The 22,599-nt window shown below is 63.1% G+C and overlaps 3 protein-coding genes across 3 annotated transcripts; 1 reads left to right on the top strand and 2 right to left on the bottom strand.

The window, feature by feature from the left end:
* Nucleotides 1-5,230: 5,230 nt before the first annotated feature.
* On the top strand, nt 5,231-8,606 carry EDF1 (endothelial differentiation related factor 1). Its single transcript, XM_039858905.1, has 5 exons — nt 5,231-5,410; nt 6,881-6,932; nt 7,264-7,424; nt 7,713-7,806; nt 8,151-8,606. Exons 1-5 carry the CDS (start codon nt 5,333-5,335, stop codon nt 8,210-8,212), a joined length of 447 nt encoding a protein of 148 aa, XP_039714839.1. The 5' UTR covers nt 5,231-5,332; the 3' UTR covers nt 8,213-8,606.
* A 797-nt stretch (nt 8,607-9,403) lies between these two features.
* On the bottom strand, nt 9,404-17,447 carry MAMDC4 (MAM domain containing 4). The gene is made up of 23 exons (XM_039858866.1): nt 17,402-17,447; nt 16,824-16,976; nt 16,519-16,692; nt 16,311-16,436; nt 16,001-16,131; nt 15,836-15,920; nt 15,553-15,678; nt 15,084-15,396; nt 14,826-14,999; nt 14,421-14,505; nt 14,144-14,323; nt 13,897-14,047; nt 13,636-13,767; nt 13,411-13,535; nt 13,165-13,276; nt 12,890-13,006; nt 12,625-12,759; nt 12,356-12,492; nt 12,077-12,290; nt 10,875-11,996; nt 10,636-10,763; nt 9,793-10,546; nt 9,404-9,670 (listed from the first exon to the last, which is right to left on the bottom strand). The coding sequence occupies exons 1-22, from the start codon at nt 17,445-17,447 to the stop codon at nt 9,812-9,814; spliced, it is 4,701 nt and encodes a 1,566-aa protein (XP_039714800.1). The 3' UTR covers nt 9,404-9,670; nt 9,793-9,811.
* Nucleotides 17,448-18,719: 1,272 nt separating this feature from the next.
* On the bottom strand, nt 18,720-20,594 carry PHPT1 (phosphohistidine phosphatase 1). The gene is made up of 3 exons (XM_039858906.1): nt 20,366-20,594; nt 19,907-20,031; nt 18,720-18,990 (listed from the first exon to the last, which is right to left on the bottom strand). The coding sequence occupies exons 1-3, from the start codon at nt 20,523-20,525 to the stop codon at nt 18,898-18,900; spliced, it is 378 nt and encodes a 125-aa protein (XP_039714840.1). The 5' UTR covers nt 20,526-20,594; the 3' UTR covers nt 18,720-18,897.
* Nucleotides 20,595-22,599: the final 2,005 nt, after the last annotated feature.

Here is a 22,599-nt window from a genome sequence, read left to right as displayed (position 1 = left end):
GGGGGCCCTGCCCCCAACAGCACCAGCGCTCTGAGATCAGGAGGCCGCAGAGCCCAGGGACCCCGCCAGCAGCGTGAGCCCACCGAGAGGAAAGCCGGGGTGCCAGCGTGTGGAGTGCGGGTCCAGGTCAGCGGCGTTGGGGGGGGGAGGGCGCCCAGCTGGCTCCTGGCAGACGAGAAGGAGGGGCAGTAATAACAGTGGGGGGGGGCAGGTTCACCTGTCACCGACTGGCACTGCTAAAACCACCTGATGACACTGCCAATCCCAAACAAGCAGCATTTGGAGCAGCAGGTTTCAGGAAGCTCTGGAAAAGTACTAGGAGGAATGCAAAGATCGCACCCAACCCCCCGCCCACCTCCCTTCAGACAACCTCAAAACACAAATGCCCCCACACACGCAGAGCCCAAGGCCAGGTGACAACCTCGTGTGCAGTGCTGCAGGTGCGCAGGGCTCCCAGGCCCCAGGGCCTTTGCACCCGCCAGGCCCTCACCTGGACCAGCTCCCTTTCTCCGCCAAACACTTGGCAGGCCTGGGCCCTGTGGGGGGTCTCAGTGTCCTGGGATAAAGAGGGTCTGGCGGTGGACCCCTGTCCAGTGGGTTATGCACTCGCCTGGCCTGACAAGAATAGGTTTGTGTGCACGTGTCCTGCCCCAAGTGTGAATCCCTGGAGGGAAGCGGCCCCTTCGGCCCCACTCGGGCCCATTCTTGTCTGTTCTCGCTGGAGGGAAGGAGGCTGACGGGACAGAGACGCTTGACCCAGCACAGGTGCCAGCGCCGCCTGGCGCAGCGGCAGGTTCGCGCGCGCCCTCTGCCGGCAGCGGCCGGAAGTGCCCGTGAACCCGGCCCTGACGGCGCGGGCAGGCACCGCACCTGCTTCCTGAGAGCACCTGGCTCCCTCCGACTGCCTCGCTCTGAATCCGCAGACTGAGACAGCTCTACTGGCACTCGGATTCAACAAGTGAGATCACCTGGCCAAAGTCCGCAGCCCGTGTCCGGGAGGCTCCAGGTGCCTAGGAGGGTCTCTGTATCCTGCCGCACCCGGCACTCCAGGGCCTACCACTGCAGCCCTCCACAGCACCCCCACACCCCCTTCAGCTCCACCCCTGGGCCCGGGCCCCCAGCCTTCTTTGGCCCAACTGGGACCTCTGACCCCCGTCCTGACTCGGGTCCACCGTCGTTCCCTGCTTCCACAGACCAGGCCCATCCCTGTCAGCGCCCCGCTCTCCAGCTGGCCGACTCTCCTGCCCTGGCCCACTGCCCACACCCTGCATCTGGCTTAGTCTTGGTTGCCCTGTCTTCTGTGGCTGAGGGGACTCGAGGAGTCACTCCCAAGTAGCCAGAGAAGCGGGTGGCCCTCCTCCACTGCCCCCTGTCCACACGCTCACCCTCCCAGTGGGCAGTCCATGCCTCCCATATGCAGCTTTCCCTCCTCACTGAGGCCAGAGGACTGGACACCCGAAGGATCCTTTTAAACCCCCCTCCTCTACCGGACCAAGGTGTGTGCAGTGACAGCGACAATGGCCGGAAAAGGACAGCAAGTGGTGACAAGTTTCCTCCAGTGCGCGTCCCCTACACAATCCTGTGGGTGCAAAAGGAAAACCCTTCAACGGAGAAGAGGGAAACAGTGGACCAGGACCTTCGTGACGTAAACGTTTTTTTTGGATACGGAGGATGTGCTGGTTTTCCTCAGTAATGAGCAATAACACTCTAGCTCACTTTGTTTGGCGTCTTAATGTCTGCAAATTTGACAACAATTTTGTCACAACTGATCTTTCTCTGCTTGTCATGCTCAGTAGGCACTCCAGCTGTATGTGTCTGTTTTCACTCATAGCTGACCATAGGGCAGGTGATATTAACCTTAACTTTGGAGATTTTCTTTCCCTTGAAGTCACATACACAGATAGGAAGAACCTTAAACATAGGATACGTTTGGTACAGATTCATAAAAACTCCACTTTGTAGTACATTCTAGAAATTATTCTAAACGGGCGTCTTTGGTGGAAGCTCATCCTAACAGCTTTCAGACGTCTCTGCAATTGGCGAATTGTGAATTCAAATGAAAACTCCAGCAGCCACATAGAATGACAGGATTGAAATATTCTCAGCATCATGGCCGCACGAATGTTGTCTGTTGTGCTGCTTAAACGCAGGAGCGGAAAGTTGCACCAGAGCTGGGAACACACCTGCACCCAAGTTTCTGGAGCTTCCCCTTGAAACAGAGGGTGTGGCTGAGTCCCACGTAGGTTATGGCATGGATTAAAGGATCGTGTCTAGAGCCTGCTGTGCTGCACCTGGGCCGACAGAAGATATTTCTAGGAGGAGTATTCGATCCCTGATGTTATGTAGGTTTGTGGGAACATGGTAATAATAGAAACCAAATGAACTTTTGGTTAATTTTGTTGCATAAGATCCACCCCTTGGGTTGCAGAATGGGGCAGGGTCATCGGAGGCCAGCTGCACCAGCATCATCCAAACCCAGAGGCCTCAGCACCAGAGCCAGCTGGGCTGTAGGGAGGGGCCGAACACTGCAGGACTGTCTGGAAGTCTAAGGACAGCGTGACCCGCAGGCCCCCTCCTCAGCCAGCATTCCCAGGCGACTTTCCCGCCCTCGCTCCTGTAACTGGCGGGAGGTGATGAGCACAAGGGCCATCTGGCCTCAGGCACTCCAGGCTCAGTTCCTCCCTGTGCCCCCCACCCCCCAAAAGCTGGTGTCTAAGCACAGGACAGTAGGTCAGCCAAGGACTTTGAGAAGAGATGGCTCTTCCAGCCCAGCTGGCCTGCTGAGGAGCGCACCCTGGGAAACCCTGCCGTGCACATGAGCCTCCCGGCTGCTCCCGAGGGCAAACAAACAAAGCAAATAAACACGTGGCTAAACAAACAAATGAGACTGGCAACACGAGGAAAGTTACATGGGAAAGGAGATACGACCACCGTGCATCATGTGGCTCTGCTGTGAATGATACTTACAGAATCGCATTCATCAAAATTCTGGCAAAAGATCAAACCAATAACTTTTAAGTTAAAAATCAGTAAAAAGTAGCATGCTGGTCTGTTGAGACAACCCGTCATTGTTGGTTTCCATAGGGAGTTCAGCCCCCTCCACTCCTGCTCTGTCCACACTCCCCCAGCAGTGCCTTGGCCCCATGTACACACTTCCACTCTCACGATGCAGCCAGAGGGCTCTATCCCAAAGCAAATCTCAGTGGGTCATTTCTGCTGGAACCCTGAAGAGGTTCTTGCTTCTCAGAAGGTGTCTGGAGGTGTCAGACCTGTATATGGAGCCCAGATGTCAGCTCCTGTGACACCTACAGTGGAGACAGAGTCCAGGTACAGTATCTCAAATGAAGACTCCTCTGTTCGGGCTTAATATAGTATTGGAGCAGGTAGAAAATAGGGTGATTGATCCTGGAGACAGAACCCTAGAAATTAACCAATCTGAAGAACAGAGAGAATAAAGATGGGGAGGGGGGAAGAATTGTGAAACACAACAAGCTGAACTATATATATTAATTGGTGTCCCAGAATAAGAAAAGAGATTGAGACCGAAAAAAATTTTTCAATACTGTTAAGAATATTCCCAATGTGGTGAAAAATATATTGATCCAAGAAGCTCAGGAATGCCAAGCAAGATTAAAACAAACAAAAGTGCACTTGGGCATAATAATAGGAGACCCCCAAAACCAAGAGAAAATCTTGCAAGCAGCCATATTACAGGTCACATTGGATACATGAGACAATGATGAAATATATATATATATATATATATATATAGAGAGAGAGAGAGAGAGAGAGAGAGAGAGAGAGAGAGAGAGAGAGAGGAACAACTGACTGCATGTTGAAAACAATGGAAGTCAGCAGACAATGGAATACTTACAAATACTTATAAACTATATCCTTAAAAAGTAAGCATGGTGGTTCCTCATAAAATTTAAAATCAAATTACCTTATGATCCAGCAATTCCACTTCTGGTTATACACCCAAAAGGACTGAAAGCAGGGTTTTGAATGAGACATGTGTATACCCAAGCTCATAGCAACATCACAATAGCTAAACGTGGAAGCGACCGTAGCATCCATCGGCTATGCCAAAGTGGTCAACGCAGTGGAATATCACTCAGCCTTAGAAAGAAAAATTCTGACACCTGCTACAACATGGATGACTCTTGTGCTGAGTCAAAGAAGCCGGTCATAAAAGGACAAATCCTGTAGTGTTCCACTAATATGAGGTCCCTAGAATAGCTAAAATCATAGTGACAGAAAGTAGAACGGTGGCTGCTAAGGGCTGGGGATAATGGAGTTATTAAAGGGAACAGATCTTCAGTGAACCTATGGAGACGGATGGTGCCGATTCATTCGTTAATTCGTACAAATGTTATTTTTCTAAATTTTATGATGTGGCATTTGTCAATTTTTTAAATTTATAATTTGAGTTCTCATACAAAATTGTCATAAAATAACTTACAGGATTATTGTAATGGCATTTATATGTTATGTAAAATGTACAAAAATATATAATTTTGGTTTTATTTTTTTTCTTAAAAAGGCCTACCCCAAATTGTATATGTTCAAAATCTCTGAATCACATGGGCACAACTCCAGAAAAACAGAATTCCGAATTGCATGCAGGGTAACAAAATAAAGGCATGAACTGAAACCGAGTTCAACTACTGAGAAACCGACTGAGGGTTCACATCCCTTGCACTCAGTTTGTGAACGGACATCCGCACCCTCTTCGAGCACGTGTCCAGGCAGGGACTGGTCCATCCTCGTCTCCACCCCCAGCCCCAAAGATGCGCCCCGGAAGCCGGGTGTGGGTCCACCGGGAGCGGGGGAGCTGCGGTCCCGCGGGTTTGCCCATGGCTGCGCGGGCTGCAGATCGCGCGGGTCGGGATTCCGGGGGTCCTGCCCTTCAGGCTGTCCCTGCTGTCATCGGCCCCTCCTCCCCAGTCCCCTCCTCTGCGCCACTCGCGCAGCCCCTCTCCCCGCGCCCCCTCTTCTCCCCTTCCCCACCCTCGTGCCCTCCCCTCGGCCCAGTCCCCGCGAGCGTGTCCCCTTCTCTCCGCGTCTCCCCGCACCCCCTCCGCGCCCTGACGTCGCCCTCTCACGTCACGCGCCGCCCCGGCTATTACTCAGACGAGCCTGGCGCGGATTGGTCCCGAGACTCCGGAAGTCCCGCCCCTCTGACCGCGGGCCAATGGGAGGCGGGGGCGGGGGCCGCTGCCGGCGCCGGAAGCGGCCGAGCGACGAGGCGACGTCGCGTCGCCGGGTCTCGAGCAGCTGCCGCGGAGCCGCCGGACGGACCGTCGGACCCGCCCGCCCCGCCCGCCCCGCCATGGCTGAAAGCGACTGGGACACGGTGACGGTGCTGCGCAAGAAGGGCCCCACGGCCGCGCAGGCCAAGTCCAAGCAGGTGCGGGCGCCGCGCGCGTCTCCCGACCCTGGGGCGGCCGGGTGGACCGGCCGGAGCGGACGCGGGGGCCACGATCAGGGCATCTGGGTGTGGGACTGGGATGGGACTGGGGAGGAGGACAGGGGCAAGGGAGACGGCCGGTCTGGGACAGGGCGGGGCGGACGTAGGATGAGGGCAGGGGCGGAAGGTGGGACGGGAGGAGGGTCTGGCGACGGGGTGGGGGATGGGGCGAGGACAAGGCCAGGACAGGACAAGGTGTTGTGGGGACTTGAGCGGAGAGGACGGCGTGGGCGTGGACAGGAGCCGTGCCGGAATGACGGCGGAAGGGTCGGGGTTTTCCGACTAAGGGTACAGACCCGGAGTGAGGCCCGGACAATGCCCCGAGTGTAGCGATTGGGTGGGTGGGGGACAGGGGAGAGGTTGATGGGGGGAGGACCTTGGGGGGGCAGGGGACAGGGGTGGGATAGGACAGGGGCGGGGTTGGAGCCCCCTCAGGGGTTCTGCTCAGCTCTGTGCTGCCTATGGAGTCCAGTTTGGCCCAGTGCACGCTGTAGGGAATTTCCGTCCCCAAGCTGAAGTGGTCTAGAGATCCAGCGAGCAAGTGGACCCTGCCTCCTCATCTTGCCAGCGTAGACAGCCCAGAGAGGTACTTGGGGGCAGAAGGTTCTTAGCTCATCTGCGCAGGTTCAGCTGTGAGTCCGGTGTAAGCGGGGGAGGGGCGAGTCAGTCACTGCCCTACTTGATCTTTACTTAGGTGCGCAATGGCAGGTCTGGGCCAGGACCTGTTGCTGCCCTGGTGACCAGCATTCATTGACTTGTCCTGGGTTTACTGTGTGGTCAAAACCAAATTCACTCTTTTTCTTCCAAAGGAAACTCAGTAGCCACAAGCTAGGAGTTATGGGAAGACTTCTGGAAAGCATCCTTGAACGCTTCACACTTAGAGGATCTCTTAGTTGCTTCTCAGAAGCGTTGGAAGCACCAAGAAATACTTTATGGCCGGGTGGCTGCAGATCGAGGGCTGTCATTCTCAGTGGTGTTCACAGGCAAGGGGTGGGGGGACCTCTGGGCCGTGTGCAGTCTCTGTTATTGGGGCCAGATGCCCTGAGGGAGGCCAGACCAGATGGGCACTCGCCAGTCTCGCCTGCTTTTGGAAGAGAGTCTAGTCGAGAAGTATATCTGTGTCCGATGGGGGCTTCTAACAAGAGTCCATTAGCTTGTCCTTCTCAGCAGCGACGAAGTGAGCTGCTCCTGCTCCCTTAGCAGCAGGGTACCGAGCGCCGCCTGGGGATTCGGTGGGGAGGATTCGGTTTTAAGGAGCTGGGGTTTCAAACCTAGCACCAGTGTCAGCCCTGGAAAAGCACCCCGGTCACGCTCACGCTACGGACTGCCGGGCTCAGCACGCGGCGTCAGCGTGCACCGACTGGCTCACAGCAGCCTGAACTGACCAAAAAATGTTTCCTAATTTTCTAGGCCATCTTAGCGGCTCAGAGGCGAGGAGAAGATGTGGAGACTTCCAAGAAATGTAGGTGCTCGAGCTTCCACTCACGAGGCGGGGCATGCAGTGGGGTGCGCCGCGCAGGTGCCACTGCCTGGGCCACCGGGATGGCCGCTGAGCTGGGACCGGGTCCGAGCAGCGGGTCAGCATAGGTCAGGGGGCGTGCTGTCCCCTCCCACAGGTGGGGGACAGTTCTGGACGCCACGCTCTTAGGCCTGTGAGGCTCCTGTACTTGAAGCGGCTTGGCTCCCTATGTCACCCGGGCACAGGGCGCCGTTTGGGCCCGATTCCTGTCCTGAAATGGTTTTCCCGTCCTTCTGGTTTGTTGCAAACCCTCTCTCTGCTCTCGCCGGTCCAGGGGCCGCTGGCCAGAACAAACAGCATTCAATCACCAAGAACACAGCCAAGCTAGACCGGGAGACCGAGGAGCTGCACCACGACCGGGTGACACTGGAGGTGGGCAAGGTGATCCAGCAGGGCCGGCAGAGCAAGGGACTGACGCAGAAGGACCTGGCGACGGTGAGCAGGCCGGGGCCCCTCCCCCCAGGGCCGGTGTTCAGAAGGTGCCTGCTGGCTTGGGGCTTCGGCTTGCCCCTGCCCCTGCCCGGGAAGCCACGTGAGGCCAGGTGTAACTTCTCTCACGTGTGGCATGGCTTCAAATGTGTACAGAACCCGGAGCTTCTCTCCACTAAGGCCCTTGGTCCCTTGCTGTCACGAAGGCGGCGCCCCACAGCCTCTCACTGTGTGGCGTGGTTTTATGGCGCTTCCTCGTTGAGCTGACGTGTACGAAACACGTCTTCTCTTTAGAAAATCAACGAAAAGCCACAAGTCATCGCGGACTACGAGAGTGGACGGGCCATCCCTAATAACCAGGTTCTGGGCAAAATTGAGAGAGCCATCGGTGAGTGCCCTTCAGACCATTGTCGGGTCTCTGCTGCGCTGCTGTGCCCCTGAGCGTTGCTCACGTGCTGCTCCCACACACCCTCTTGTGGTGGCAGCTGGAACCCACGGCATGGAGCTCCCGGGCCACTGGTGCCGAGAGGGACTGTCGGCTCTGTTTCAAGATGACCAGCAGGCGCGAGGGTGGTGGGCCGAGCGTCCAGCCGAGGGTGGGGCGGTGCTTGTCCCTCCCCTCCCATCCGCTGCCACCTCTGGGCCCATGGGCGGGGACGCTGTGGCGCTGCCCTGTCCTTTGAAGTTGCAGAGTGGGAGCTGCGGTGGTCAGTGGGCCGATGGCTCTTGCAGGCCTCAAGCTCCGGGGGAAGGACATTGGGAAGCCGATCGAAAAGGGGCCAAGGGCGAAATGAACACAGAGCCTCGAAACCGGTGCGTCTGGCCGACCTCGTCTGCCGGTCCCCTTGACCACCAGCGCAGGCCTCTTCACGTGGCCGAGCGGATGCCGGGCTGTCAGCCCTGCCCGGGAACCCCTCCTCCTGAACCTGCTGTCACACAAAATCTTGCAAAGTGTTCGCTTCTCCTGATTGTTTCGCCTCCCCAGCCCCAGTCCTCAGATTGGGGTGCAGAACGCTACTGTCCTCTCCCACAGTGTTGGCCCGGTTGTGGGTGTGGCTCCCCGGGGAACTGAGAGGGAGCCCCTCACGTGGGCGGGTGTAGGGTGGGGTGGCCTGATCCAGCCCAGAAGGGGGAAGGTGCCTCTGGTCCGGCTGTTGGAGAAGCTAATAAACGTTTGCTGCCCTTCTTGCTGCTGTGAGTCACCCTGTCCTGGCGTCCGGGGAGGCGGAGAGGGTCATTTCCATGATGGTCACAGTGGGCGTTGGCTGGCCTCTTGGCCCCAGACCCCACCCTCCCATGCTCCAAGTCCCCAGCCACACCCTCCCCTGCGAACAGTGGGCCAGGGTGGCAGCGTGGAGCAAACTGGAGGGGAGTGCCTGGTGGTGCAGTGGTCACCCCCTCCCCCAGGACAGCCATGTCCAGTGGGGCCTTCCAGGCCCGTGCGTGGCAGTGTCCGAATCTCATGGGGAGGAGCAGAGCTGGGACCCACCCTGAGATCCACCTGACTTTATTTTATTAGGTGAGATGGCACGTGGGGACGCCAGGCACCTGGACACACCTCCAGGGAGTCGCCTTCCTCAGACCCCTGTGAGGTCAGAAGGACAAAACCTCAGCTTTGTTTAACAAGGACCCGCTCAGGGTTGTCATGGAAGCACCAAGTGACCTCTGCTTTGATATGTTATCATTTTGGGGACTGCTTGGACCTTGACAGTGGGATGGACATGGGGGATCCCGACCGTGGGATGGTGGGCACAGCGGGGCCTGTCCCCCACCAGACCTGTTTCATGACACGTGGGACCCGATTAAGTGTTTGCTCTTCAGTGTGTCCCAAACCAGGTGCAGCAGCACCCAGTAATGTGGGGCCGGGCGGGCCTGGTTTGAGTCCCACCCAGTGGGGGTTCCCACCTGGCCAATGCAGTGGCTTCTCAGGGTCCTGCCCTGTCTAACTCCTGGTCCGGTCCCTCTAGGCCCCTGACCCTGTCCGGTGTGACCTGTTTCCTGTCACCCAAGCCACTGAGATGGAGATGCCAAGTTCAGCTTTGGGAAGGTTGGGCACAGGGATCCCGGAAGCCATTTTCGGGAGGGTGGACAGAGCAGGACACACAGATTTTGGTCGGCAAGTGGGGGCTGCTGTCACAGGTCAGGGTGTTTATTGTTGGGGTGAGAACGCTACCCAGGCACGTGAGGAGCCAGGGTCTCCTCTGGGTCATCTACGGGTCATTGGTGACGGACGTTGGCAGGGTGACTTGATCCTAGGAGGCAGCAAAGGCGCTTGGTGACTGCTGGGTGGAAGGGGTGGCCAGCCCCAGGCGGGTCCTGTCCCATGGCTCCCAGTTCAGGGTCAAGCCCACCCGCCCCCACCCAGGGGCCCTACCGCATTGAAGAGAACGTTGTCAAAGCCGGTGGCCTTGGCCTCCGCCCTGCTCCGGAAGGGACAGCCACCCTTCTTCCGCAGCCAGTGCCGCCCCAGGACCCCGAGCAGCACCAGCAGCATGAGGACGAGAAGGGCACCCCCGACCGCAGCAGGCACCAAAGTGGCCCCCGCTGTGTCCCCTGTGGGCCACGGGGCGCGTGAGCCCTCCAAGCCAGCCCCACGCCCGAGGCCGAGGACGCCGCCTGGGGTCGGCTGGTGCCTGCTGCCCCCTTGACTTGCTGGGGTTCACAGCTCTAGAGGGTGCACTATCCTGCCAGCACAGGCTCTCGGCTGACACTGAGGACCTGGCAGACCTGGCAGGTCCCCAGCCAGGCGGGACTCCGCTTTGTCGTGAAGCTCCAGGAATGGCTGGCTTCAGTGTATGGCCTGACCAGCGCCTCCCAGGGCCTGGACGCGCCCTGGGGGCAGAGCACGAGGCACAGGGGGGCAGCTTCTGAGGAACCAGAGACGAGGGGCGGCAGGCAGAGGGAGGGGATGGCTCAGGGCCTGGCCTTGGTGGCGCTCTGGCCTCTCCGGCAGTCACATGGGCCCTGAGCAGCAGAGGCGCAGACCCAGAGCAGGGCGGGCATCCTGGGCGGGACTTACCCTGGCTGGGTGCAGACAGCTGGCAGGGCTGCCCCGCCAGATATTCAATGTCGTCCAGGCCAATGGGCCCCAGGACTGGCTGGCCGCCCAGACTGGCTTCAAACACGATCTGACCGGGAGGGAGGACAGGCTGTGTGGACTGGACGGCCCTGCCTGAGACCCCAAGGCCACCCGGCTGTGCTGAGCAGCCGACCTCACCTGGAACTCCTCTGCGCTGGCCACCTCCACCTGGCCTTCCAGCCACTGGTGCCGCAGGCGCCCGCCCGCGCCCCACACGGCCAGCTGGCCCCGGGCACTGCTCTGGAGCACCCTCAGCTGGCCCTGGTCTGAGATCGGGGGCCGGGGGCGGGGGTCAGGTCCTTAAACCGGCTTGACACATGGGTGCCCCTGGGCCCTGCTGCCCCCACCGCCCCAGCCCTGCAGGCCCACTGACTCACAGAAGTGCTCCGGGAAGCCCATGTAGTACCAGAAGCGGAGGCAGGAGGCCTTGGTGGCCGGCAGAGGCTGGCTACGCAGCCAGGCTGCCCGGCCCCCTGGGCCCAGCACGCTGGTTTCAAAGAGAGCAAAGTGGCCTGGGAATGAGGGAGGGATGGAGCTGGCTCTTACCTGAGGCCTCTGGCCCTGATGGCTGGGCTGCTGGCCTGGGGTGGGGCGGGCCGTGTGGGCCTGGGAGCCGGTGGCTCTGGGCCCCGCTCCCTGGCTCAGACCCACCTGCATCAGTGCCCAGGGTGTGGTCCACGGGAGGCTGGGGGTAGCGGGAGGGCGTGGCTCCACTGCTCCAGTCCCAGCTGTAGCCGGCCAGGCCAGCCGATGGCAGGTGGCTCCAGCCACACAGGCCCATCTCAAAGTCACAGGAAGCTGCGAGGGACCTGGGCAGTGAGTGGTGCTGCCCTCGCCTCCTCTGCCCCTGGGCCACCACCACTGCTGGAGGCAGGGCCGGCACAGAGCTGGTGTACACCTGGGAGCCACAGCAGGCGCCAGGGCCAGGCCACAGGGTCCCACCTGGCCGAGGGCAGGGCCCGTCCTGGAGGAAGAGGTCGTCCAGCGCGATGTAGGTGTGTTCCACCCCCGCAGCCACAGCCTCAAACACCACCTGGGAAGGCACAGGGCAAGGCAGGCTCGCCACTGGTCCGGACGGCCCTTGGGAGTGAGCAGGGACCCTCCTCCCGCACTCACCCTCCAGGCCCGCTGGGCCTGCACGTCCACGCTACCCAGGCTCCAGGTGAGCCCTCCGTGGCCACTGATGCTGAGCACCTGTCTCCTCCCAGCCTCCTCCACGTGGACCTGCAGGGTACCTGCCACGTGCGGCCACCAGCCCGGGTCAGCAGCAGTGGGGGAACGGCGCCCGCTCGGGGCCCCACGGGTGACCTGGGCACCGGGGCCCGTGTGCACCCCAGGCCTCCCATCTGGGCAGCCCTCACCTGGCTTCTGGGCGCTCAGGTGGTACCAGAAGGTCAGGCAGGCCGGCTGGGCCAGGGGCCTGTGCTCCTCCGAGGTGAGGGACGCCACGTGGCCTTGAGGCAGGGCCTGTGGGCTCGTGTCCACCACCATGTAGTGCCCTGGGGAGGTGCCAGCTTCAGCCTGCCACCCTGCCCCTCAGTGCGGCCACCCTACCCTCAGCTCCGCCCCAGGCCGGCACCTTGGGCGGTCTCGGTGGTGTGGTCGGCGCCCGGGCCCCAGGCGGCGTGGCCCGTGGCGTTGGTCTGGAGCGTCCAAAGGCCCGCAGTGGAGAAGCCGCAGGCTGAGTCCTCGAAGGAGCAGAGCTCGGGGGCCCAGCAAGGCCCGGGCCGCACGGCCACGTCGTCCAGCGCCATGGTGCCGTGGAACCCATCCCGGAGGCCCTCGAACAGCAGCTGGGGGTGCGGGGGTCAGCGAGGGGGCCTTGCCCTGCCCCCACCGCCTGGGCACCGGGCCTCACCTGGTACTGGGCGCCGGAGTCCACCTGGTGGCGGAGGGTGGCCCAGGCCTCGTGCCAGCGGTTGCCATGACTGCCTGACCGTGACCACAGGCGCGTGTCCGCCTTCCCGTCCTGTCTCATCACCAGGCGCAGTGTCCCTGGAGGGAGGTGGGGTTTACATGGCCCAGACCCCCATTCCTGGTGATTCCCCCTCTCCAGAGCCCCCGCAGGGTAGAGACAGAGCTCGCACCCGAGGGCCCCCCAGGCTTGCCGAGCTCCAGGACACTCACCGGCCTGGGGCCCGTGGAGGTGGAACCAGAAGGAGAGACACTCCGGCCCGGCGGCCGGCGTCTGGGGCCGGGTGAGCAGGTGGGCACCAGGGCCCCGGGCTAGGGGGTCGGCGGGGTCCAGGACCATGAAGTAGCCTGCGGGGGGTGGGGGAGGCGCGGCTGAGCTGCGGAGACGCCAGGCTCCAGGAGGGTCTCGCCCCGTGGGAGCGCGCCTCCCACCCCCACGCCTGGAGGCCACCCCCCAGTCTGGGTGCCCCCACCCTACCTCTGCCGGTGGTGTGGTCGTACCCAGGGCCACGGCTCTCCGTCCGGTGCCAGTGGGCGTCAGTGAAGTGGCCTGTGTGCCAGCCACACGTGTCCCGCTCAAAGTTACAGGAGACCTCTGGGGGTGGGCAGGGGCGGGTCAGCACACCCCCTGCCGCACCCCTCCTCAGCCCCGAGGGGGTAGGGAGACTTGCTCTCTGGAGTGGGCCTCCCAGGGGTCCCTTGAAGTGGTCCCTGGAGGCCCCTTGGTGGGGCGTGGGCAAAGGCAGGGAAGACCTGTGTCCTTCTTGGTGGCCACTGTGGGACTGCAGTCCTTCATGAACATGTCGTCCAGCCCGGCACCCTGCTGGCCCGGGCCATTCAAGTCCACCAGGCCCACAAACTCCAGCTTCGTGGGGTGTGGGGGAGGGGGAGGGGCTGTCAGGTCAGGGCTGGCTCTGTGCACCTGCCCCCCAGGCTGGCTCGGTGCACCCGCCCCCCAGGCTGGCTGTGTGCACCCGCCCCCCAGGCTGACCCCCTCACCCGGAAAGGCCGGCGGCGTGCCCCAAGCAGGACCCTGTCCACCTTCCAGACCCCGTTGCCGCTGCCTGGGGCCTGCCACACCAGCTCCCGGGAGCCGCCCTCCACCACGGCCAGCGCCAGGAAGCCTGGAGGAGGGGGTGGCCATGGGTCAGTCTGCCCTCTTCACCCCTTCCCGCCACAGGGCACACCCCAGGGCTGGGCAGAGGCCCAGAGGGACAGTGGCACCTGGGGAGCGACTCTGAAAATAGTAAGCCAGGTGGAGTTCACAGTGGGGGCCGGACGGGCCCAGCGGGGCTGTGAGGACCCGGGCTTCGGCAGTCAGCTGCCCCCAGGCCCTCTGCAGGGACAGGAAGTGCCCTGGGGAAGAAGAGCAAGGGCGCTCGGAGCAGACTCCTTCCGGGGAGCCCCAGCGCGGAGCCCCTCCCCACTGGGGGTGCGCGTGCACGCAGGGGGTGCGCGTGCACGCAGGGGTGCGCTGGGCCGCACGGCTGGGGGGCTGGGGCGTCACCGGCAGTAGCTCCACTGGCGTCCGTGTCTGGAACCCCACTCTCCTGGGCCTGACAACGCCCCCACTGCAGCCGCCCCACGCTGGCATCCTCCCAGCCGGCGGCCGTGGGGGTCTCGAAGTCCGTCGTGCCTGCAGAGGCAGCGGACACTGAGCGGCGGCCTCTGGAAGCGGGGACAGTCAGTCTGCAGGGAGCGAGGACCCCACCCGGCTCCAGCTGCCCCTCACCGCACTGCTGCTCGTCCTCGCCCCCCTCGCACTGCTGCTGAAAGTCACACAGCTGCTCCGGGGGGACACACAGGTCACCGCAGGACAGATGTCCCAGCTCACAGAAACCCTGGGGCTGCTGGCCGGATGCCTGGAGCCAGGGGGCTGGGGCCCAGAGCTCAAGAGGTGGGCGGGACACCTCTGTCGGGGGGGAGGATGGAATGGGTGGGGGTGTCAGGCAGGCGGGAGCTGAGTCCCCCCACCCCGCCCAGGGAGGAAAGGGGCTCGGCAGGCTCACCCGGGACTGGTTTGCAGCTGTCTGACAGGATGAGGTCGTCCAGGCCCACGACGCCCCCGGGACCCGTGTGCCCAGCCAGGAGGATCTGAGGGCGCAGAGGGCTCAGGGGTTACCCAGCATCCCCCTTTTATCCCCAGGGTCTGCTCCTTTGGGCTCTCTCCCCACCAGCCCACACCTGTATTTCACGCATTGCTGGACACCTCCTCCTGCCACCACCCCCACTTCAGAAAGACACCCCTCCTCTCTGTCCTCTCCACATGCAGCCCACACGCCAACCAACCAATGAACTTCCTGCAGGGACAGCCCCGAGGGCCCCGACCTGGGCCCCGGGTTTCCTTCCTCTTCCTCTGAGGGGTCCCCTGGGCCGCCCTGCCTGCCCCCTACCACTTGGTGCACCCGCCTCACCTGGAAGGGGTGATCGCTCTGGATGTCCACCCGGTCTCGGACCCAGGCAGCCCCCAGCTCCCCACGGCGCCTGCGCAGCAGGACAGGGGCCTGCGGGGCTCCCGGCCTCTGAGTCTGCAGGAACAGCTGGAGGCAGGTGGCCTCAGACCCGTGCAGGTAGTGGTAGAAAGTGAGCTAGGAAGGGACCGGGGATGGTCAGGGGAGACTCAGGGTCCCAGCAGCCAGGACAGGCCACCTTGCATCCCCCGCCGGCCTCACCGAGCAGTTGTGTGGGCCTGAGGCTTGGAGCTCGGGGCTGTAGAGGGTGGCAGGGGCGCTGGGCTCGGCCACGGAGGCCAGGAAGTAGCCTGGAGAGAGAGCGAGTGTGTGTGGGGTGGCAAGGGTGGGCCAGGTGTGGGCCGGGGCGGTGGCCGAGGGTCCTTGCGGGGCTCACCCTGAGCGCTGTTCCGGCTGTGGTCACGGCGAGGCCAGGCGGGGTGCTCGGGTCCACCAGCGCTGCGGTTCCGGGTCCAGCCCTCCGAGTGGTTCCACAGGCCCAGGCCTGTCTCAAAGTCCGTGGACATGTGGTGGCCTAGGGCAAGAAGCGAGGCTCAGGCCACTCCTGGCCCCTGGCCTCCCCCTTGGCGCCACGGCTGCAGGCCACGCGGCTCCACCTCTAGGTGGACACACGAGCAGCCCCACCCCCAGAAGAGCCGCCCCGGGTGCAGCCCTGCCAAGCCCGGCTCACGGCAGCTGGGCACGTTCTCGTCGGAACTGTCCCCACAGTCGTCCTCCCGGTCGCACAGCTGCTGGGCCTCCACGCAGGCCTTGTTCTGGCACTGGTGTTGCCCCAGGGGGCAGCGAGCCTGGGGGCCTGAGGAGGGGGAGGGCCGCCTCATCACCCCGCCACAAGATCCTGGGCACAAGGGCAGCTGGGAGAGGCTCAAGCCCTTCTAAGCCAGGAGTGAGCAGGCAAAGGCTCCTGCTGACCCACTGCCCCCCAGGTGTGTGCCCATCGCGTGGAGTCTTACTGGGCAGCCCACAGCCCGAGAAGGCCATGTCGTCCAATGTCACAGCGCCCCTGTGGGTGGCATTTCGGGTGGCAGAGAAGGTCACCTGGAAAGAGCAGGGTCCTTAGGACCTAAGTCAGGGCTTAGCTCCTCCCCGCTGCCCCCATCGTCAGGATCCCCCCTCACCCGGAAGTCGCCCTGGATACGGCCAGTAGCCACCACCAGCTCCTGCCAGCCTGGGCCCCAGGGCCCTGAGCTCTGCCACAGGGTCAGCGTCTCTGTGCCGTGGGTCAGCTCCAACCGCAGCTCGGCTGCATCTGCAGGGGGTCCTGGGGCAGCTCAGGCCCCGCAGGTGCCTCCCCAGCCTGCTGGCTGTGCCTCGCCCGGGACTCCTGCCCTTCCTTTGGGGGGCCCCAGTCTCTGCAGCCACCTGCCTTCTTGTCCCGGTCCCTGCCCTCAGAGCACCCCACCGGGCCGCAGGGGCCTGGGCACACACCTCCAGAGGCCACGTGGTACCAGAGCCTCAGCTCACAGGCAGGGGCTGCCTCGCGGAGCACGGGGGAGCGCAGGGCTGCGGTGGATGCTGCTTTCCCACGGTGGGTACCCACAGCCACGTACCAGCCTGGATGGGCAGAAGGTCAGACTACAGGGCAGGAGCCAGAGAAGGGAGGGGCTGGCACGGAGACCCACCCAGTGGGCCTCACCTAGGTCGGTGCCGCGAGTGTGGTCTGAGCCTGGGCCCGGGCCCCCCCGTGCGGCCCCGGCCCGGTCCCGGAGCCAGCTGTAGCCTGAGGTGCTGATGTCTCGCCAGCCACAGGTGTCCTGCTCGAAGTCGCAGGCGAAGGGGACGCCCAGGGCGGATGGGGTCGCGTGGTAACCTGGGACAGCAGGCGGTCAGGGGAGCTGCCGTGAGGGGTGGCCCCGCCGGCCCCCTGCCGGCCCCCTGCCGGCCCCCTGCCCGGCCCCCTGCCCAGCCCCCTGCCCGGCCCCCTGCCCGGCCCCGGCTCACCGCAGTGGGTCTCGTCGGAGCAATCACCGCAGTCACACACGAAGTCGCACAGGGTGTCGCTGGGGGTCGCGCAGTGGTTGGGGACCCAGGCCCAGCCTGGGGACCCTACTGCAGCCAGCAGAGAGACAGCCGGGTGGCCTGGGGCAGGGACCCCTCAAACCTAGTCATCCTGCCTGGGGGACGCCCAGGCCAGGTCGAGGAGGGCAAGGGCTGGGTCTGCGGCTGGGGGCTCCCTGTCTGGCCCCAAAGAGGCCGGCTGCCCATCAGTACTGGGGGGATGTGGGCATGCGTGGGACCAAGGGCCCCCACCTGGAACACCCCCTGGGGAAGGAAGCAGGAGCCCAGCAGGGAGCCGGAGGCACTGTCAGGAGGGTGCCCCAAAGGGCAGGCATCAGTGGTGGCCCAGGCCCCCTCAAGCTCTGTCTGTCCCTCACCTCGGGGCCTGGGTGACCAGAAGGCTTGTTCCTTCCCCAACAACATAATACCCGGGCCCCCGAGGGCCTGCCTTGGGCACACCCATGGCCTTGCACTTGAGCCCCCAGCCATCCCTGCTTCAGGAGCGGGACCTGATGACTCACCCAGGAGCAAGACCAGAGCGGGCAGAAGGTGGCTGGGCAGAGGCATGGTCAGGCCAGAGGGAGCGAGGTGAGGGGTCCTGGACACGCTGAGCAGCCTGGTGGGGACTCTGCCTGCTTATCAGGCCGACTGCTCCAACTGGAGACTGGTCCCCAGCCGGCCCCGCCCCTCGCCGATGGGTATAAACTTCCAGTTGTAAAAGTGTCCAAGAGGGGCCCCCGCCCCAGGTCAGCTCCCACCTGTCCAGCAGCTTCAGACCGAAGGTCAGGCCCCGGCCATCGAGCCCACTGCTGCCCGGCCCCGCCTGCTGGACGCCCTGCTGGAGACAGCGCAGGCTGAGGCCACCTCTCCCAGGGCCTCTGTCCCAACCTGGGCTTCGAGGACCGCCTGGCCCAGGGCCACCAGCAGCCTAGCTTGTGCAAACCCCCAGCTGTCAGGACCACAGCAGCCCCATCTCTATCACTCTGCCTGCGGTTCCTGTCCACTCGCTCGCTTATAAAAAATCGCTTATTCATTGACAGCTGTCCCAAGCAGCATGGCTGGGCACCCAGGGGCCCTGGGTCTCATGGCACAGACCGCAGACCCCCAGTACAGGGCCGGGAGCCAGGCTCTGCCTGCAGTGCATGCTGTGACCTCGGAACGTGCCTCACCCAAGCCCGTTTCCTCCGCTGCAAAACACAGAGGCGGCGGCGCCTGCTCTTCAGCTCGCTAAAGGCGCACACGGCCGCATGATGTAGCTGCAGCCGAAGCAGGGGCACCCACGCTCAGTGCGCCTCGTGACCCTGCATAGCCCTGCACTGTGGACAGGAGGGGGGCCCGGGAGAGGGGCTCCCAGCCTCACATCAGCAGCTCTGCCTGTGGACTTCGGGCGGGAGCCCTTGGCTGCGCCGCAGGGGCCGTGGGGCCTGACCTTGGAAGCAAGGAGTCACAGGCTACTTTCATGTGTGACTTCAGGTGGCAGAGCACACAGGGACACTGAAATCAGCCAGCCAGGATGGTGTCCTCCTTGCCCTGCACACTGGGATGGGCACTCCCTCCTTGGCTGGCCCCAAGGGACCGGGCACTGACTCCTTGCGCAAGAGCTAGGTGGGCCCCCTCCCAGATGTCCTTGGGGATAGTAACCACGTGGAGGAGCAATTAGGCCATAAACGGGGACAGCAGCTCAGGGGCTCCCTTATCAGACCCCAAAGAGCTGAGTATGCACTGCCACTCCCTGGGGCCGGCTGAGGGGCAGCCAGGAGGGGACTCAGCCTCTCAGCCACCACCCACTTAGGGGTCTGGAGAGAAGACTCAGGAGCAGAGAAGATGAGACACACGGCATCCAGGGACCGGCAGGGATAACAACGCTTTTAATTCCCGTGGGCGAGGTAAACCCGGGCACTGTGACCGGACTGGTGTCTGTCTCCTAGGCCTGGCCAGGGGCACAGTGCCAGGGGATGCAGCCCAGTCCCTCAGCGTTCCGAATGGGTAGCTGGAGGCAGCAGGCTGCAGGTGGGTCTCAATAGCCGTCATCGGCCCAGGTGACCTCGTAGTCAGGGTACCTGGCTTTGATCTTCTCAGTGGAGATGGAGTGCTGGGCCCGACCATATCCCTGAAGAGAGAAGGTAGCTCTTAGAACCTCAGCCCCGGCCCCGGCCCCCGCCCCGGCCCCGGCCCTGGCCCCGGACAGCCAGGAAGCAGCAACACCTGGGGCCAGATCCAGATCCGGGAGGGGGCCCAGGGCGGAGCCAAACACCATCACCCCCCCACACCCAGGAAGGTCTCCTGTGAAAAAGTGGCCGCCATAGACAGAAAGTTGAAAATCACGTATCACTTATACGTGAGATATAACCCTAAAAGCAACAAATGAACAGGACAGAGACTCGTGGGCACGGACAATAGACTAGTGGTTACCAGAGGGCAGGGGGAGGACGGAAGGGGGAGGTAGACTGGGTAAAAGGGGTCAAATATGTGGTGACAGAAAGAAATCTAACAATGCGAGGTGAACACACAATGTAAATATATACATGGCTTACTGTGAAAACGCACAGCTGAAACATCGAATTTCGTTAACCAATGTCACCATAAAAATAAATAAATAAATTTATTTAAAAAAAAAAAGAGAGATAAGAAAAGAAAGGTGGCCGCCAAGGTGAACAGATCTTGACGGTGGGCCCTCTAGCCAAAGGCCTGGGCTACTTTAGGTGCCAAGAGAGCGCCCCTGTGTGTCCACTGGTGGTTTCGCTTGGTGCATGCAGAGGATGGGGCCTCTGAGTTTCACCCCAATACTGAGTACTGCAAAAGAGCTGAGACAGCGACAGCCCAGCCAGTCCTCTTCGGGTGGGGAGAGGACTCAGTCCAGGGTACGTGAGGGACAGGCAGCAGCCTCCCCGCCACCCCATGTGCTTCCTGCCCCGTGTCCCGCGGGAAACGGGAAGCTCCAGGCTCTGGAGCGCGGCTCTGCAGCCGAGACAGCAGTGGGAGCTTGCGAGAGCCGGGTAAGCGGCTGGGAGGGCCAGCAAGCTCACCATGGAGTAGCCATACACGTGGATCTTCTTGTCCTGGCTCTGGTGGGAGATGCGCCCGCCTCCCAGGCACTCGCAGTCATAACCCTTCTTCTGCATCTCTCCAGATACCTTGTCGTAGATGTCGGCTGAGATGAGGAGGGCGGCTTAGCTCTCAGCTGTGGCTGCACTCAGGGCCCAGGGGGTCTGAAGCCCCAGCTCTGAGCAGCTCCTTCCCCAGCTCAGGAGCCCCTCCAGGCTGGGGAGGGATAGAAGGGAAAGGAGGTGCGCCTGGGCAGGTGCGCTGGGGCTCGGAGGGGTCGGGGGGGGGTGGTGGCAGCCCATGCCCCCAGGACCTCGGCTCCTCTGGGCCACCCAGGGTCAGACCCCGCAGGGGACCACCTCCCACGACGGCCCTCGGCCCCGCCCCACAGCGGCGGCCGACCCCGCCCACAGACACCGGCGGCCCCGCCCAGCCCTCACCGTGGTACTCGGCCCACTTGTAGCCGCGCACGATCTCCTTGCTTTCCCCTGCCGGGGCTCCGGAGGGCGGCGCCGCGTGGACTCGAATCAGCACGTACTTGAAGACGCCGTCGGAGTCGATGTCCACATCGGGGATCTGGGCGAGGTCCGCGGCCGCCATGTTCCCCGGAGCGCGCCCGGCCCTGCGGCCCGCGGCCCTTCCCCAACGCGGCCCGGGCTGGGTCGACCGTGCGGGCGGGCGGCGGGAGGCGGGCTCTGGGAGTCCGTGGCCAATCCCGCGGCGGCGTGCTGCCTTGGCCCCGGCCTCAGCCAATCGTGCCGCCGACCCGCAGCGCGGGCTGGCCAATCGCAACTCAGCTCCTTGCATCCTGAGACCACGTGGGTCCCACTTCACGGGAACGTGGAAACAGGAGGGGGTGGTGGTTAAAACCAGAGGATGGAAAAGTTCCTTCCCAGCGCGGTCTCAGGCTGGTGGCAGGCCCCTTTGGGGGGGGCTTAGGCGGCCTGTGAGGCCGGAGGAACGCGCGCCGGCTTTGACCGCTTACCCCACCGTGACGGAAGGCCGCCCTCCCCCGTCCCCGCACCGGGTCCGACGGCCGCCCTCCCCCGCCCCATCCACGCCCCCCCACGAGGCAGTGGTGGCTACATTCGAATTGCTTTACTTGGTTCGAAAAGCGCTCGCCCTCCAGAAACAATCCCGGTCCAGGGTCCTTTCTGGCCGGCCGGCCCTCAGTCGCGGGGCTGAAGGCAGAAGCCCGATTTGGGAGGGCGCGAAGGCGGGTGGGGCAAGCGAGGCGCGTGGCCGGTACAATCGCGCGGGGCCGAGGCGGGCATACAGGCTTGTGGGGAAGGAGGCGTGGGGTCACAGCCTGGGGCGAGAGCTGGGAGCCGAGGCGTCACCATTTCATTCAATTAACAGCCCCTTTCGGTCCCTATGTGGGGCGGGAATTCCAAGAGGGCCCTCGCGGGGACCCGTCCTTGCCCCTTCTCCGGGTCACTCGTTCTCTGTGGGGCCGGGGCCAGATGCACCTCGGGGGAGGGTGGGGATGGAGGGCCCGGAGCGTGCGCGCGCTCCCGAGGGCCGGAGCGAGCCTTTAGCCTCGCGTTCCCAGCTCGCAGCACAGGGCACCGCTAGAGCAAGCAAGCGCGGGCGAGGGGTTGTGCAGTGGTGCCCCCACCTCCGTCCCTGGCCAACTAGTTCGGTCCCGCACCTGCCCGCCCCCCCCAACTGGAAAGGCCCTCTTCTGTCTCCCTACGCCAGCATCCCATCCCGCCTCTGCACCTGCTTCCTGCCTCCCTGTGAATTAGGGCTTGAGCTACCGTTTGCAGCCGTGCTTTGCCCTGGCACCCGCCTAGGGCCTTCCTGTGGGGTGTGGACAGGTAGTCGGACTCATGTCCAGCCAGACTTTAGCTCTGGGCGGGCGCCTGGTCAGCGTTCCTGCCCACACCCTCTGCTTCCCCTGCCCAGGCCCTCCTCCCTCTGGCTGGGTGTCTTGAGCCTGGGCTGAAGACCTGCATGGTACCCCTCCACTGCTGCTTACCCCAGCCCCTCCTGCAGGGCCCAGGCCTGGGTGGCCTGTGGTGAGGGTAGGCAGGCGGGCACCGTGGAAAAACGTGGGCTCCACAGCCGGTTGAAATGCACGTGTGCCACCAGGGCAGGAGACACTTGGGGCATGGACACACCTAAGCCAGTGAGGGTGCCCTCTAGACAGGTGCCCAACCTTCGTGGCACCAGAGACTGGTGCTCCTATGAGAATCTAATGCCTGATGATCTGAGGTGGAGCTGAAGCAGTGAGTGATGCTGGCGCTGGGGAGCGGCGGGAAATACAGGTGAGGCTTTGCTCGCTTGCCTGCTGCTCACCTGCTGCTGTGCCGCCTGGTTCCTAACAGGCCAGGGACTGGTACCATCCTCGACCTGGGGTTTAGGGACCCCTGATTTAGAGAGGAAAGTCCTCTGAGTAGGACGCTCCCCAGACCACAGGAGGAGGTGGGGGTGCGTGTTTAAAGGGACAGTACTAGGCTTCGGTTAACTCTGGGCTCCTGGAAGAGGGCGAACCAGGGTTGGGGAGGTTCCAGGAAGGCCCTGCGGACTGAGGGGATGGGTAGACCGGATCTGCACAGGCCGAATCTGCAGTAGTGACCGCTCCGCTTGAAGGCAGGGCTGGCGGTCCTCAAGCCCACCCCGCCTCCCAGCGGGGAGCACCAAGCGGCCAAGGACCGGCCTCTGGGAAGGG

This window comes from Pteropus medius, unplaced genomic scaffold, assembly GCF_902729225.1.
Source record: "Pteropus medius unplaced genomic scaffold, Ma_sr-lr_union100, whole genome shotgun sequence".
NCBI lineage: Eukaryota > Metazoa > Chordata > Mammalia > Chiroptera > Pteropodidae > Pteropus > Pteropus medius.
The sequence above is the reverse complement of the archived record's forward strand: the minus strand, read 5'-3'. Positions and strand labels throughout refer to the sequence as shown.

Bases quoted from the DNA above. Each gene is read 5' to 3' on its own strand.
- MAMDC4 (XM_039858866.1), bottom strand. From the start codon at position 17,447: ATGCCTCTGCCCAGCCACCTTCTGCCCGCTCTGGTCTTGCTCCTGG. The intron at 16,132-16,310 runs GTGTGTGCCCAG...GACCCCCTGCAG, and splicing joins GTACCACGTGGCCTCTGGAG to ATGCAGCCGAGCTGCGGTTG. The intron at 14,048-14,143 runs GTGAGGGGCAGC...CTGCCTCTGCAG, and splicing joins CGAGGACGAGCAGCAGTGCG to GCACGACGGACTTCGAGACC.
- PHPT1 (XM_039858906.1), bottom strand. From the start codon at position 20,525: ATGGCGGCCGCGGACCTCGCCCAGATCCCCGATGTGGACATCGACTCC. The intron at 20,032-20,365 runs GTGAGGGCTGGG...TCCTCATCTCAG, and splicing joins CAAGTGGGCCGAGTACCACG to CCGACATCTACGACAAGGTA. The intron at 18,991-19,906 runs GTGAGCTTGCTG...TTCTCTCTTCAG, and splicing joins ACGTGTATGGCTACTCCATG to GGATATGGTCGGGCCCAGCA.
- EDF1 (XM_039858905.1), top strand. From the start codon at position 5,333: ATGGCTGAAAGCGACTGGGACACGGTGACGGTGCTGCGCAAGAAGGGC. The intron at 5,411-6,880 runs GTGCGGGCGCCG...CTAATTTTCTAG, and splicing joins CGCAGGCCAAGTCCAAGCAG to GCCATCTTAGCGGCTCAGAG. The intron at 7,425-7,712 runs GTGAGCAGGCCG...TCTTCTCTTTAG, and splicing joins CGCAGAAGGACCTGGCGACG to AAAATCAACGAAAAGCCACA.